Below are 14041 nucleotides of genomic sequence, written 5' to 3'. Positions count from 1 at the left end.
AACGAGTGTTATGAGGGTGGATGAGGACACATCGTGCCAGGGACCGGGCGAAATGAGGCAAGCTTTATACACGCCTATGGCTCAAATGTCTTCCGCAAGGATGATAAGCGTGGAGCGAACAAACTTGGGCAGAGCAACCCCAAGTTTGGAGGTCACCTTAGGGCCAGCTCTATTGAAGTTGAGAATCCCGGCATGAATTGGTAGATATGCATAAGCAGTGTTGCGGTCATATGCATGCACCCGTGTCATGTTACAGTAGCACTAGTGAGTCATGGACAGTCACTGAGTACTGAGTGCCGAGTGGTTGACAAGGGCGACCATGCAGGCGGGGCAGAGATTGACAAGTGAATGCAACAAGTAGGTGCCAAGGACCGCGTCGAGCGTCAGTGAAACTTTCGGTGCCGTTGTAATTATCCTGAGATTGAGGTGAAAGCTATTTCACCCCACAATGACCCGACACCTCAATTTGAACTGCAAGTGAGGTCACCGTTCACTTTCACTCCATTTTTGGATGAAAAAACCCTCAACCGCTCGCCACAGTGCAGCAGGCATCCACACCCCCCGCCCCCCCCCCCCCCCCCCCCCCCCCCCCGGCAGCAGCGACTCGCACGTACACATTCTATCTAACGATATTTCTGTTCCTTGTACAGTACGAAGTACAGCCAGCGGCAAACGGTTACGCCAATCCCGGGCCGTGACACGCATGTCTGGAACCGCCGATTGCATAGTATCAATATCCCCTTGCTTCAAACCTGGGTATCTTCTGAGAATGAGCGTCCGGAACACAGGCTCGTCCCCCTCCACGTTGAATTGACATCGGTTCCGAAGCTCGGCTAGGCATATGTTGAACCACGGCGATTGCTCGCTCTCGATCGCGTATCCGACGTGCAAAGATGTCAATTTGGGGAGAATGCGACGGTTGGAAGGACCGTGCTCTGGCTCCTCCTCATGACAAAGAGCTTGCATGACGGATTCCACCGCATGCCACCCGCCAACTTACAAGTGACGGATGGAGGGAGAATTCAGGAGGATGTTCCGTACGCTTGTCACGTCTAGAGGGTATAAATCCACTAAGATGAGGGACGACAACGTTACACCCGTTTGCCGGAACAGATGAATCATGATGGGGAAGAGATGGGAGAATACCGTGATACACTCGAGTCCTTTAAGTTCGAGGAAGAAGGGGGAAGGAGGAGTAGAGCAGTCGCAATTGTCCGAAGAATAATCGGATAGAATGATGATGGCCATCTTCGTGAGGCTCTACGCAGACCTCTCGATGTGGCAAGTGTGCATGCGTAAGCTGCCATAGCTCAGCCAAGTGTACGTGGCATCCTTCGATGCGGTCCTCGTAGCAGTTCAAGTCCAGCTCTGAAAGGGGTTGCTGCAGGTGCAGTCCCTTCAGAAACGCGACACATTGGCTCGTCTTCCTAGGGGACACACGCAATTGGCGGAGAGAAGGCATGCATACCTTCGACGTCGACACCTGTGTCATAGCCAAACTGTCGTTCAAGGACAAACTCTCCAAATCCCTCAGGTTCCCAAGGGCCCCAAACATGTCTGCTTCAGTGTTCCTGACCGAAGGATGCACCCTGGCATATATGACGAGGCGTCGCAATTGAGGAGATCTCAGGACGTTTTCAGAGCGATCTGCATCCAAAGACCGAAGACGAGCATCACGTCGGGCGGCCACGTATTTCATCTGGCTCATCGTGAAAATCTCGATCAGTAGCTCCGGTGGGAGGCGATTGATCGGGAGCGACGCGTTGTGCTCGATGCGAACGTTCCGATGGTCGCGGTGAGTTTTCTCTGTCTGTGGTTTCCAGATTTTTCAGCCCGAGTTGATGACGCTGTCTCTGCCTCGAGATTAGGGAATGGCCGTCGTCCTTGTTCGCAATCGTAAAGATAGCTCGAAGTCTGCGCTACCACAGTCAAATTCGGACTCCCAAACTTTGTTAGCGACCAAATGACTTGCATTGCTTTCATCTTGACCATGTAGGTAATGCAGAGTTAACGGTAGCGATCATTGGCTTTGGTGGACACGGTAGGTAGGTACTAGCCAGTGACGTCGCAACTGTGCGACGGTCCGAGTTGCTCCCCCGCGCTTTCCCACCTTTCGGTTTTCGCTCTAGAGAGACAGGTTCCCGCAGGGAAGTCAAGAGACGATCCAGATATTGGCACACGCTCACGAAAATGACATACATTCGACGCAAAAAATACGTGCGTTGCAGACTCCCGGGCGCATGAAGGTTATTAATCCATAACAGTCCATATCTAAGGCACCACAACGTCGCACCCTCGAGCACCGTCTTACACGACAAGCAGCTCATTTGTTTTATACATTCAATGAATGATGCATGTCTATCATGGACCATCGCGCATATAATAGGCGCTTCCCCGCCGTAGCCCCCCACATAGAGGCGAAATAGCACGATTCCAACCATCGGGAACGCGAACAAAGAGTCCTCTCTGTCTCCAGGCTCGACATCTCGTGGCAACGAGGGGAGCCAGAATTCTATAGAATGGTGTACGATAGCAAGCTAGCTACGTCTGGAGGCTGTTGAAACTTGCTAGGATCCGTGCGGGGGTCCTGTTCGATCGGGAGAGGTACTTGCGACTATATGCGCTACGACAGAAGCTTACCACATTTACCCAGTGACAAATATTCGTCAATCACGGCGCTACAAGGATATCATGCTTGAATGCTTGCAACTCATCGCCAGAAAAACTCGTGGCCGACCAAGTCGCCCGTCCGATGCAGGCTCTGTATCGGGCAGCGCATTGTAATACTGCCACGCGTCGGTATGTAGGTGTTTTCCGTCCGGAATGTCCCCCTAAGGTTTCGACGAAACTCGAAGGGACTCTGACGACATCCTTTAGGTTTCTCTTTCGAACCTTCTATAACACGATGAAAAACTGTTGGACATCCATGACCCTGCCATGCTACGTTCTATTAGAAAGAAGCACGAGAAATCCGCAATCGGCATGATCGCATCGGGATGCAGAACGTCGGTGTCGCGCGATGTGACGGCCTTGAGGAACTGACGGAGTTAGTCGTTCGTCATCACGTGTCTAGTCGCTTAAGCGAGACCTGCGAGTGTAAATAGCCGTTGCGTCGGAGTTGAATACATCTTTTGCTGTCGTGTCATTCGCTCGTCCCATAGTAGGAGACGACCTGCGAATAGCGCGACTCCCTCCAGAGAGGGAGTTCCAGGAGCTCTCGAAGAGAGCCCCACTTCAGTGTATAGCGGCGTGGACTGACACGCGTACTGATTCCCCTGGCTACGCCCAGGTACCTCCTACTCGCTATCGCAGTCGCTCCGGTCCCACCGAGACTACGAGAGCGAACATACGGGTTCTACCCCAACTACAACTCGGCGCTACGAACGGCACTCTCATCCGTCGAGCTCCGTCCCTACACTCCCGGAACGCTATTCCGATCGAACGAAGCGTTCACACGCGATGTGTGCGACACCTTCGTTTCATAGCCGAGCCGACGAGTATGGGCATCGCATCGCCCACCTCAGGCAAAGATCTCAGCCCAGATACACGCCAGACTGGCCGGCTTCGCGGCATCTTTCGCGGATCCGGGATGCATAACGTACCTCGGCTGGAAGCCACCCTGCTCCCCGCAACCGCTCTACCGCGATTGACAACCTGAAGCAGGTATACCCAAGTACTACTTGACCACCTCGTGCCCACGTTCGACTTCGCCCTCGCAGAACTTGCCAAAATCGGATGCAAGTGCTGTGGGGCGCGGACATAATCTGTCGACGTCGGTGCGCAACTCCATCGACTCCCGCATACGATGGACATAGACGACCCCGCATCAACCTGAACGCGTTCCTCGTATGATCGCCCTTTCCCATCTGAGCCTGGGCACGCGCCGCTCACGGCTCCGGATCGGGCAGGTCCCTCGCTCATGCCGAGCGCCTTGCGGGACCGGCGGGGGTGTTCCTTAACACCCCAAGTAACTCGAATGGAGGAGCAAGAAGATAAGGGTGTATCGAGGGCGAGCCGTCTGCCGATTCGCGTATGATCCACATCCGGGTTTTTTTTTTTTGCCAACGAACCTTCCTCTTCGTCGACTCCGCCGATATTCTGGAATGTCGCCGGCGGCGCATTCCTTCGTCCGCCTTTCTCCAAATGATCACCGAATTGCACCGCCGTAGACCATCCTGCCCATTCGGATCCGTGTCAATCTCTTCCACCGGGCACCGCCGTTGCGCTCGAGCCCATCTCCGACGACTCATATCCCGAACGTGATAAATCATGCAGTTTCTACGTTACACGCCTGCAATGGTATACATGGCCCAAGTTCGTACGTATCTATTGATATAATATCAGGGCAGTACCTCTCTCGTACTTAGAATTTACACGCGTCATCTGTGAGATACAATGCAAACAATGGATATACGATCGGTGGCGGCGTGGTCGTGGATGGGTCGTGATTGTATAATTGAAAACGCACATGGAAATGGGGGGGGGGGGGTAATATATCGTGCGCGCCGACATCGAGGTGGATGTTTTAGGGTATTAAGATGTGGTGGATGATTGACGTGACGAGGCGAGGATACAGGTAAGGGACACAGCGCACGGCATGCAGAGCGAACAACAACAAGCGATGACAGCAGCAAGACGAGACGAGACGAGACGACACAAGACACGATGACCAGCAAGCAGCGGGGAGCGGCGAAATCGAATGCGCAGCACGAACGAGCCAAAAAGACACTGCGGCCCAAGAGAAAGAAAAAATGCGAAGAGAGCAGAGTAACATGCGGTGGAGAGCGTCACCGCGAGGAGGGCATGAGATATGACGATGGAGCGTTTTCGATGGACGGATGAAAAAGATTATACGCATATTAACGTTGTGCTGAGAAGTTACGACGCGGGGAGCCCAAGCCACAAGAGAGGAACCGATGCGATGTTTTTTTCTTTTTCTTTGTTCTTTTCTTCAAATCGCCGTGATGGGCGCCGGACCCGGCAGCGCACGCCACTACAAGAGGGGTAAAACAAAGAAACGGTCAGCGTCCACGCCATACCACATCATCACAACGCCCACGATCCCTCTCACCTGGTTCGGATGGTACGGATACGGCCCGACCTGTGCATACGAGTCTCGCTCCTCTTCGCCCCACTCCGAGCCGGACGGTACGACGGGCAAGAGCGTCAACGGCAGCGCCTCCGGCTCGACCTTCACCCCGCCCTCCCTCCCCCTCTCCCTCTCCCTCGCCCTCCTCCTCACACTAGCACTATCCAGCACTCGGTCCTCCGCCACCGACGACCCCTCCGACCCCGCCGACTCCGAATCGCACCTCAACGCCCTTTCGTTCGTCCTCCCGCGCAAACTCTGCGGCACCCATCTCAACCTCCTCGTCCCTATCCCTCCTCCTCCTCTACCTCCTCCTCCTGTGATGAGGAAGGTGTTGTCGTGCACGACGGGGTCTTCGAACCCGACCGCGTACCCGCCTCCGCCGCGGACGCGTTGCAGGTGCGGACCGCCGCCGCCTCTGGATCCGGAGGAGGAGGAGGACGAGGGCGGGTGGATCCCGTGCGTGCGTAGATGTCGCTTCGCGTTCGAGCGCACGCCAAAATCCCGACCGCACCCCGGTACCGGGCATTTATACGCTACAAAAAACACCATCCCCCCCAATTGCAAGACGACACATCAGCGTCGCAAATATATATATTTATAGTTATTATAGTTTTTTTTTGATACGCACGTTTGAGCTTGCGATGGATGTTCATGTGCGTCTCGAGCCCGCTCGGCCGCGGGAACCATTTCTTGCAGATCTTGCACTGGTGCAACTTTGGTTTTCGCGAACCCGCCGTGCTCGCGCTCGCAGCGGCATGCGGGGGAGGGGAGAACCCCTCGTCGTCCTCGTCGCCGTCGGTGTCCACGCCCTCGTGCGCGCGCTTGGATCCCGAGCTCGGGCTAGCAGGTCGTCCGGACTCGAACTCGAGCGAAGGAGGAAGAGGAGGAGGAGGAGGAGGAGGAGGAGGAGGAGGAGCGGGGGGAGGAGGCGCGCGATCCGGACGGCGCTGCGGCGGACACTCGTACTCGGGAAGAGCACGCGGCGACGGAAGCGACGACGTGAGCGAGGAGAAGGACGAAGCGGAGCCCGAGCCCGATCCCGAGCCCGAGCGGGAGGTGCCGCGGAGAGCGCGAGAACGGTCGTACGCGTGCGCGTACTGCGTCCAGCGCATCTGGTCCGTGTACCACCGGCTTTGTCCCGGGCCCACGTTTGGCCGTGCGAGACCGGGGCCGTCGTCGTCGTGATCGCACCGCTGCTGCTGCTGTTGCTGCGAAGAAGAGGAAGAAGCCGCGGACGGGTAACTCGACACCGACACCGACACCGACACCGGGGACGGCTGCTGATCGACGTGCCAGCCGACAGCGGCGGTCCGGACCACCCCCAACGCCGCGGCGGTCCGGGACAAGGAGGCAGAGGAGGAGGAGGAGGACGACGACGACGACGACGGGTAGCAGCCCGCGGTGGAGTACGCGTCCTCGGATCCGGGCGGAACGACGACGGTGTAAGAGGGTGGCGGCGGCGGCGGCGGCGCGGGCGCGGATTCGAGGTCGAGGTCGAGGGCGAGGTCGGGCGCGTACGCGGAGGACGACGGGATGCTGCTATCCAAGCTGGGCCCCCGAGCCCGGGTCGGTGGTGGCGGCGGCGGTGGTCCGGGCGGAGGGTCGTAGCGCGGCTGGCCGATCGATCCGGGCCGGTAGGCAGCGTCTGCGGGAGGAGGAGGGGGAGAAGGAGGAGGACAAGGGTTGACTTGATGATGGTGAACGAACGCTAGTGGCTCGTAGGAGGGCTCGGGCTCGGGCTCGGGCTGGTGGTACAGGACGTATCGCAGATCTTGGATCGTCGGCTGCGATGCCGCGTACGCGCTCTCCGGCGCGTACCCGGTGGCGAGATAACCGACGTGCTGCAGCAGATTCGGCGGCGGAGGCAGCGGCGGCGGCGCGTACGCGATGGTATGCATGTGCGTGTGCGAGGCGTACACCGACACGGTGGCAAGCGAGGGCGAGGCGCTCGGGATGGCGCCTGCGGGCAGAGGGTAAGCCGTACTTGTACCCGGGGCGAGGTTGAGGGTGGTGGCGCACGCCGCCATCGCGTCGGTGGGGACGGGTGCCGGGCCCGGGGCTGCCGACGTCGTGAAAGGAAAGCGAAGAAGAGGGGGAGGAGGAGGAGGATGGCCAGCGGAGGGGCGGGGTGACGGCACGGGCAGCGTCGTCGGTGCAGCGGGCGCGGGAGCGAAGGGAGAGAAGACGCGGTCGTGGTGCGCGCCGTTAGCGGGGTGATAAGCAGCACGGCGCGGATGCATGTCGGAACCCGGCGCTGAGCGGCGAGTTAACCTAGTCGCGGCACGTTCGCCGGTGGACAGAGCCTGGTCGCTTGATCCGGCGATGATCTCGAGCTTCTGCGCCAATGCGGGTCCCGGTGGCCCGGGAAAGCCTCCGCGTATGTAAGTGAGAGGGAGCGGGGGGTGCGCGATCGACCCAAGGGATCGAAGGAAGAAGAGGAGCGTTTGTCGAGCTTGTTGGGTCGTGTCACTGCAGGCGGCGTAACGCGTGCGACTGCGCCGAGTACTATCTATACACCGCGTGCAACGCTGCTGCATGCTCGGTGAGATGGGTCTGCCTGTGACGGGGCCTGGAGCCTGAAGCGGACAGGCCTCACTTACTTTTAGCGCGCCCACGGTGCCCTGGGGCGAAGCTTAAGGGACGGGAACGCGGGAAGCTCGTGGCGATAGGCAGGGCTCGCTCGCACGCAGGTGTCCCAGAAGATAGCGTTTTTGCGTGTTTTTGTGTCGGCGATGTTTTAGGGTCGCAGTCGTGGATTGGGAGCAGGCGCTTGCAGAGGGGACGTGGACTTGGAAGAACAGGACAGGAGGGAGCGCGCGCGCGTCTCTTGAGCGAAAAAGAAATAATAACCCCGAACGCCTCGCGCGCGTCAGACGACGTGTAGAGTACATATGCTTATTCAGGCCATCGGTGGAAAAATCTGGTGCGGAAGGGCAGCCGGATGAGGGGGGGGGGGCGTCGGTGCCTCGGTGTTTAATTTTGCTTTTTCCGTTTCCTTTCTGCTTGCGGAGATCGCTGTCCGGAGTTACGCTGAGAAAAAAAAGGTCAAAGTGAGTTCTGACCCCGCGAGAAAGAAGGTTGTTGTTGCCCTTGAGCCCAGGGCGGCGGTGCGCTTGCTTACTCCGGTCGCGCGAAGCGCGTTCCCTGGGGATCACGATGCAGATCGCTGACGCTTCTTTCCCGACGACGCTGGCCGTGCTTTGTCTCGAGTACTAACCACGGAAAACGGGGAGCCAGAAACAAAAAGGAGGCGTCAGGCGCCCTGGCCTCGGGTGCTCGGCTTGGCGACGTTCCGTGATATGTATCATCCTGCGAATCGGAATCGGATGGTCAGGTTCATCGCCGACGCCGTTAACGTTGGTCGGGATCAGAGAGGGAGTGTGTGTGTGTGTGACAGAATAGACATACATGAGAGCGCAGGACTGCAGATTTTTCGCCTCGACCGGAATCGCAGAATCCAGACCGAGATCTCCCCCCCCCCCCCGTTCCTCCCCCCCCGCATTGCTTCCGCCGCAAGAGTCCATTCCGCTTTGGGGACACGGAGAAAGAAAGAGAAAAAAAGAAAAAGGAAACGGACGGGGAACGTTCTATTCCCGGATATGACGAGGTTCGACATCGGATATACGCCCTGAAGGGCCGCATGTCTGCATGGTTACCGATGAGCTCGAGCGCGCACCGCCGACGACCCCCCTCCCCCCCCTCTCCCCCGTTTCTGGTGTCGAAAGGTTGTGCAGTGCTTCGAGTTCGCGCCCGTATCAGCACCCGGCCTTCTGATCGTGGCGCAGTGGTTCCGCCCACGAGCCCCCCTCCCCGTCGTCACAGAACTCTCCGTCCCTGTTTTGGGTCGGGCGGGGTTCCGCTTCTGATTATTAATCTTGGTTCATGAAAAGCGGTCCAAAAAGAGGTCAAATAAAAAACATGGCATTGATGGTTTCCCGACGAATGATGAATGAACTATTCCAAGCGAGAGACGGTTGGGGGAAATAAGATGCGAAACGCGACGGGGCGAGAAGAAGATCCAGACTTTGTCGTCTCATGTCGTCATACCTACCAGATTAAGGGAAGAGGGGAGACCGTCAGAGCGCTCTGGATCGACAACGTGCCGTAATTATAACGAAGTCGCTTCTGATTCGTTCCCCATTACGCAAGCGCGCGCCTACGAGCGCCCACACCTATCACAAAAAACCGGGGCACATGTCAACCTCTAAACCTCCAAAACAAACCACACGATACAAGCGGAAAAGAAAAACAAAAGCAAAAAGAGCACAGGAGGGGAGGGGGGCAGGGTCCGGAAACAAAAAAAAACTATGGCAACTTACCGGAACGCGGCCAACCTCGCCTTCGCGCCCTGCGCGACCTCCTCCTCTTCCACGCCTAGACCCCCTTCGAGATCCGCGACGTCGCTCCGGATCTCGACTTCCTCTTCGGTCAGATCCGGCCCATCGGACCCTTCTCCCACGCCCACGCCCTCCCCGGCACGAGGCCTTTCTCCGCGATCCCCGTCGCGGAGCCGGAACGGCTTCCGGCTGCTACCGCCGCCCGCACCGAAATCGAGGTTCTTGCGTCTCTTGAGGTCGGCGGCGCTGGGCGTGGAGGAGGAGGAAAGCGACGACGATAACGACGACGCGGGGCGAGCGACGGCAAACCCGTTGGAGGTGGCGGAGGAGGAGGACCCTGGCGCCGTGTGCGGCCGGTCATCAGGGTCTGGCATCGCTGCTGCGCTCGCTCGTGCCGGCGTGCGCATGGCGTCCCAGCGGCGCAACGTGCCCCGCTTCGGATAGGTTCCTCCCTAGAAATAACAACATGGAAGGGATCGAAGTGAGAAAATCGCCGTTACGCGGGGCGTGGCTGCCCCTTAATGTATGGAGATAAAGCGGGTTTTATTTACCTTCCCCGGCGCGTTCCCATTGGTCGTCCAGTTCGTGCTGGTGCCGGGCGTGGTGCCGAGCGCCCATTTCGTCCACCAGCCGCGCGCGACGGCGTCCGTCGCGTGCGCGTGCGCGTGCGCGTGCGCGATGTCGGCCACTTCGTCGTCGTCGTTGTCGTCGTCGTTGTCGAAGGATCGCACCCTGACGACGCGTACGGCCGTTCGGGAACGCGCGTCGTCGCGCGGGGTCTCGAGCCGCGAGTGGGCGGAAGACTTTGACGAGGCGCTCGACTGCGACGGACCCGGCCCCGGGTCTGGCCGCGCCCCCGCGCCGTCGTGGCCCTGGTCGTCGTCGTCGTCGTCACACTCCGTGTCGATGTCGCTGCTCGATCCGCCGCCACCGACTCCCAGCATCTCCCGCAAATCGGGCGTTCCGTCCCTCGTGCGCGTCACCTGCCCCGGTGGCGTAGGCGCGTGAGAGCCTCCAGACCTCTCGGCCGAGCACGCGTCATCCGCATGCGCATGGAGGGCGTGGGCCGGTACGTCGTCGTCGTCTACGTCGGCGCCCCATGGCTGCCGGGGAACGGCAGGCGGGCTGGAGAGGACTTCGATATCAGACTCGCTCTCGCTCCTTCGCCTCGCCCGGTGGATGTGCGACGGCTCCGAGTGGCGTCTGCGCTCCTTCAGGGGACTCGAGAGCTCGGGCGCGTCGTCCCAGTCGTCATCGATATCGATAGCGCCTCCCTTCACGCCGTCTCGTCCGCCTTCCACCATCATCTCCGCGTCGTCCGAGAACACGACCGCGTCCAGATCGAGCTCGTCTTCTTCATGCCGTCGTCGTCCTTCGTCCCTGAGCCCGTCCGCGCGAACGTTCTCCTTGTCCGCGGAATGGGACCCTGCGTAGTCGTCCGTCCGTGTGCGCGAAGGTCCCGCCGCCACAGGCACGGCCGGGCTCGAGAAGAATCGGCTCTGCTGCACCGGCCGCGGTGGTGGTGGCTGCGATAGAACGAGACCGGCGTGACAGTGTCGCTTCCGCCTCGCGGCGAGGTCCTGTCCGAGCACCTCCGTGAGGGTGCGCTTGCCGCTCTCGCGGCCCGCGATCACGGTCGGCCACTTGTCGGACGAAGTCGCCTTCGTCGGTGGAGGCCTCGGCGCTGTATGTCGGCAGGACGCGAGGTTAGAGTTCGCCTTGCAACAGCGGAGCCGAACACGGCACACGCACCGAAGAAGTGAAGGAGCCCGCCGTTAGGCGAAGGCGCGGCGGCAGTAGGGATGGCCTTGCCCTTGCCCTTGTCCTTGTCCTTGGTGGAGGACGAGGAGGAGTGCCGCCGGTTGGGCCCGGTGGTGAGCTGGAGTGGTCTGCGCCCGCTGCCGGGGCGGTAGTGCGGGTTGATGTCCGTCATCGGGAGGAGGCTGACGGGGCACACGTCGCCAGTGGCGATCCGCGCCGCGGTCTCGGTCGCGACGTCACTGCACATCCCAGCATCGCGTTCAGTTTTTTTGTTGCATGAGGAAGAACCGGGTGGGGTGGAGGGTGCACTTACGCGCCGACGTAGGCCTCGCTGCGCGCGTCCCAGGGCTCGCCGGGCGAGACGTCGTTCAGGTGGACGAGGCGCGCTTGGGCGGGGTCGTACACGCGCTGGTGGAGGAAGACCTTCTCTGCGAGCCGGAAAGCGTCGAGGTAACCGTCCGGCACGGGCTTCTTGCCCTCGAGCCTCAGCGCACGCACGGCGTTCTCGACGTTCTTGTGCTTGCGCAACAGCGCCCAGGCGGTCTTCAGCCCGACGCCCGGGATGGAGGGCAGGTAGTCGCACCCGCTCAGGATGGCCATCGCGCGGAATTGGACGTCGGACCAGCCGAGGAGGGTGATGTCGGAGGAGGAAAGCGAGCCAAAGTCGGAGCGGGAGACGGCGGAGACGGTCGCGGAGACGTGGTCGAGCTTGAAGAGGACGTGGCGGCAGCCGAAGACGAGCAGGTCCGAGTCTTCGGTGAGGATGGCGGAGACGGCGCCGGTGCGTTCGAGGTAGGCGAGCTGCGCGTCGGCTTCGTAAGGCGCGACGACGTAGGGAACGTTCTCTGCTTTCAGTGCCTGGGTGAAATGGCGGCGTCGTTACGAGGGTAAGATGGCGATCGGCGAACAGGACGCACCTTGATGAGCTGGTAGGCCATCTGGGGCGTTACGTCTATGCACTTGACGAAGTATTCTCGCGCTTGGCTGTGCCTTCCCTGAGCTGCGAGTTGCTTCCCTTTCGCTAGGTTTTCCTCTCGTCGCTTAGCGCGTTCAACCTCCGTCCTCTTTTTTGCAGGCAAAGGGCCACCGTCAAAGACGAGGTACGGAGTGATGCCATAGTGGCGCAAAAGTCGAACGCGACCCATGGCGTAGTCGACATACCTGTAGCGTTGTCAACAAGGTTGTATGTGATCGTCGTCGACGGTAATCTGGACGTACTTGTGCGTAGGTTTGTCGTTCGCGAGTTCGACGGCGCAAGCGTACGTCCCTCTGTGCAACCACACATAGCCGTCCACTGCAACGGTTTGGCCAGAGTACTCCGACAAGTGCTTCGTCCTCGTAATTGATTTGAGCAGCGGCAGCAATCCCGAGATGCCCATCCTCCCCTAGGCCACGAGATGAAGCAACGCCGGGCTCGTTCACAAGGTGAAACCAGGTGTCTGGCAAGAAACACGATATGTTGTCTCGTTCCCTTTCGTCGAGAGCGCGAGAGTAGATTATGAACCGGGTCGCATAGACGAACGGCGGCGGCGGCAAAATGACGGCAGCGGACTCAGTCAAGGGGAAAGAGTAAGCGACCGACGCGTCTCAACGCGATCACGTGATTGACGTCACGACGTCGCTTCAGCGTATTCGTGCGCCGTGTACAATAGGCCGATCGTGGCAGGGTTTTCTGAGTATGCGTTGTTGGCCATTATCAACGACCTTGCATGTTGATGAATCCTTGAGATGAGAGCAACGTGCAAAGCTTCGTGCAAAGACGAGGTCAGGCCAGGAGTCTATGTGTTTCCCACGCTCGGTTTTCACCGTCCTGCCCCGATGGCTGCACCACCCTGCGCACCATCTGGCTGTGATTTACCGCGATTTGCGAACTCCGGATCGATTCACCACTTTATGACATCTATTTTTTGATGTTTCCGGCTGGGGAATGTCTCGGATGTCAACGATGCCCGAAGAAATGGCATAATTCCAACGTACAAGGCGCCTTCCGATCTAGATCTACGTACGACCGCCATCCCCGCACTGCTGTCTACGGCTCTGACGACGGCACAGTCTGTGACGCTCCTGATGGCTAGGAATGAAGCCCTGACGGCCTCAATGACACGGGAGGAGGAATAGGTGGTCCGCTGTTCGAGTCGGCTGGCCAAATGGTCGTCAACGCCGCGGAAAATCGCAGCGATGGAGCTAACTATGCTCCCAATTGACGTGAGTCGCCACGAGTCCCGATTCAGTCGCTCTCCGCTGGTTCCAAACGCAACCTGTATCGCATCGCGTTCAGTGTCGCGATGCTAATCTGATGACGTTTTCTTCATGCAGGTTACGTTGCGTCTCCGGACGTCAGTTCACGTTGAGAAGAATCACGCTCTGTCTACTCTCCTTGATGCTCGATATTATGATATGTCTTGCGCGTGTGGTGAGTATGCGGTTCGTACCTATCTTCTATCGCATGATGCACAATATTCCAACTGCTGTATGACATGGACATCGTCCACATGGATATAGCTTTCTACAACGGTATCTGATCCTCCCAACCTTTCTATAACCCTCACCTTTCGTTCCATCGTCATACTCATGATTGACGCGCCCAGATGCGATGGGCCAACGGGACGGTGTCAATTCGTACACAATGACATCTTATGGTATCCCTCGTCGTGGCGGCCTCTCTTGTCAAATATACACTGTTTGTTATGTCTTGCTAGCACGCGCGCTGTACATAGATCTCGCGTCCGATGTCAGCCAATGAAATAAAGTATCGCTTCTGAACCCAGGTTTTCAACCTCGTTCACCACCTTCACCTTGACAGAGGTGGGAACGATCGACCCCTACAAAAGCTGCGACCGGGCGTCGCTCT

General features: G+C 58.9%; 4 protein-coding genes across 4 annotated transcripts; 1 reads left to right on the top strand and 3 right to left on the bottom strand.

Annotated features, from left to right (window-relative positions):
• Positions 1-4951: 4951 nt before the first annotated feature.
• PUNSTDRAFT_45031 (uncharacterized protein) lies at positions 4952-7119 on the bottom strand (the record flags this gene model as incomplete). The annotated part of the gene is made up of 3 exons (XM_007384449.1): positions 4952-4993; positions 5072-5625; positions 5721-7119. The coding sequence occupies 3 exons, from the start codon at positions 7117-7119 to the stop codon at positions 4952-4954; spliced, it is 1995 nt and encodes a 664-aa protein (XP_007384511.1).
• A 1886-nt stretch (positions 7120-9005) lies between these two features.
• PUNSTDRAFT_87989 (uncharacterized protein) lies at positions 9006-9883 on the bottom strand. Its single transcript, XM_007384448.1, has 2 exons — positions 9412-9883; positions 9006-9264 (listed from the first exon to the last, which is right to left on the bottom strand). The coding sequence occupies exons 1-2, from the start codon at positions 9834-9836 to the stop codon at positions 9249-9251; spliced, it is 441 nt and encodes a 146-aa protein (XP_007384510.1). The 5' UTR covers positions 9837-9883; the 3' UTR covers positions 9006-9248.
• Positions 9884-11499: 1616 nt separating this feature from the next.
• PUNSTDRAFT_114031 (PIN domain-like protein) lies at positions 11500-12569 on the bottom strand (the record flags this gene model as incomplete). The annotated part of the gene is made up of 3 exons (XM_007384447.1): positions 11500-12048; positions 12108-12351; positions 12409-12569. 3 exons carry the CDS (start codon positions 12567-12569, stop codon positions 11500-11502), a joined length of 954 nt encoding a protein of 317 aa, XP_007384509.1.
• Positions 12570-13015: 446 nt separating this feature from the next.
• Positions 13016-13933, top strand: PUNSTDRAFT_120854 (uncharacterized protein; the record flags this gene model as incomplete). The annotated part of the gene is made up of 4 exons (XM_007384446.2): positions 13016-13192; positions 13243-13395; positions 13507-13603; positions 13779-13933. The coding sequence occupies exons 2-4, from the start codon at positions 13369-13371 to the stop codon at positions 13931-13933; spliced, it is 279 nt and encodes a 92-aa protein (XP_007384508.1). The 5' UTR covers positions 13016-13192; positions 13243-13368.
• Positions 13934-14041: the final 108 nt, after the last annotated feature.

This window comes from Punctularia strigosozonata (genome assembly GCF_000264995.1).
Source record: "Punctularia strigosozonata HHB-11173 SS5 unplaced genomic scaffold PUNSTscaffold_7, whole genome shotgun sequence".
NCBI lineage: Eukaryota > Fungi > Basidiomycota > Agaricomycetes > Corticiales > Punctulariaceae > Punctularia > Punctularia strigosozonata.
This window is presented reverse-complemented; position numbering and strand designations above follow the sequence as displayed.

Coding starts and splice junctions, on each gene's coding strand:
- PUNSTDRAFT_87989 (XM_007384448.1), bottom strand. CDS start 9,836: ATGCGCACGCCGGCACGAGCGAGCGCAGCAGCGATGCCAGACCCTGAT.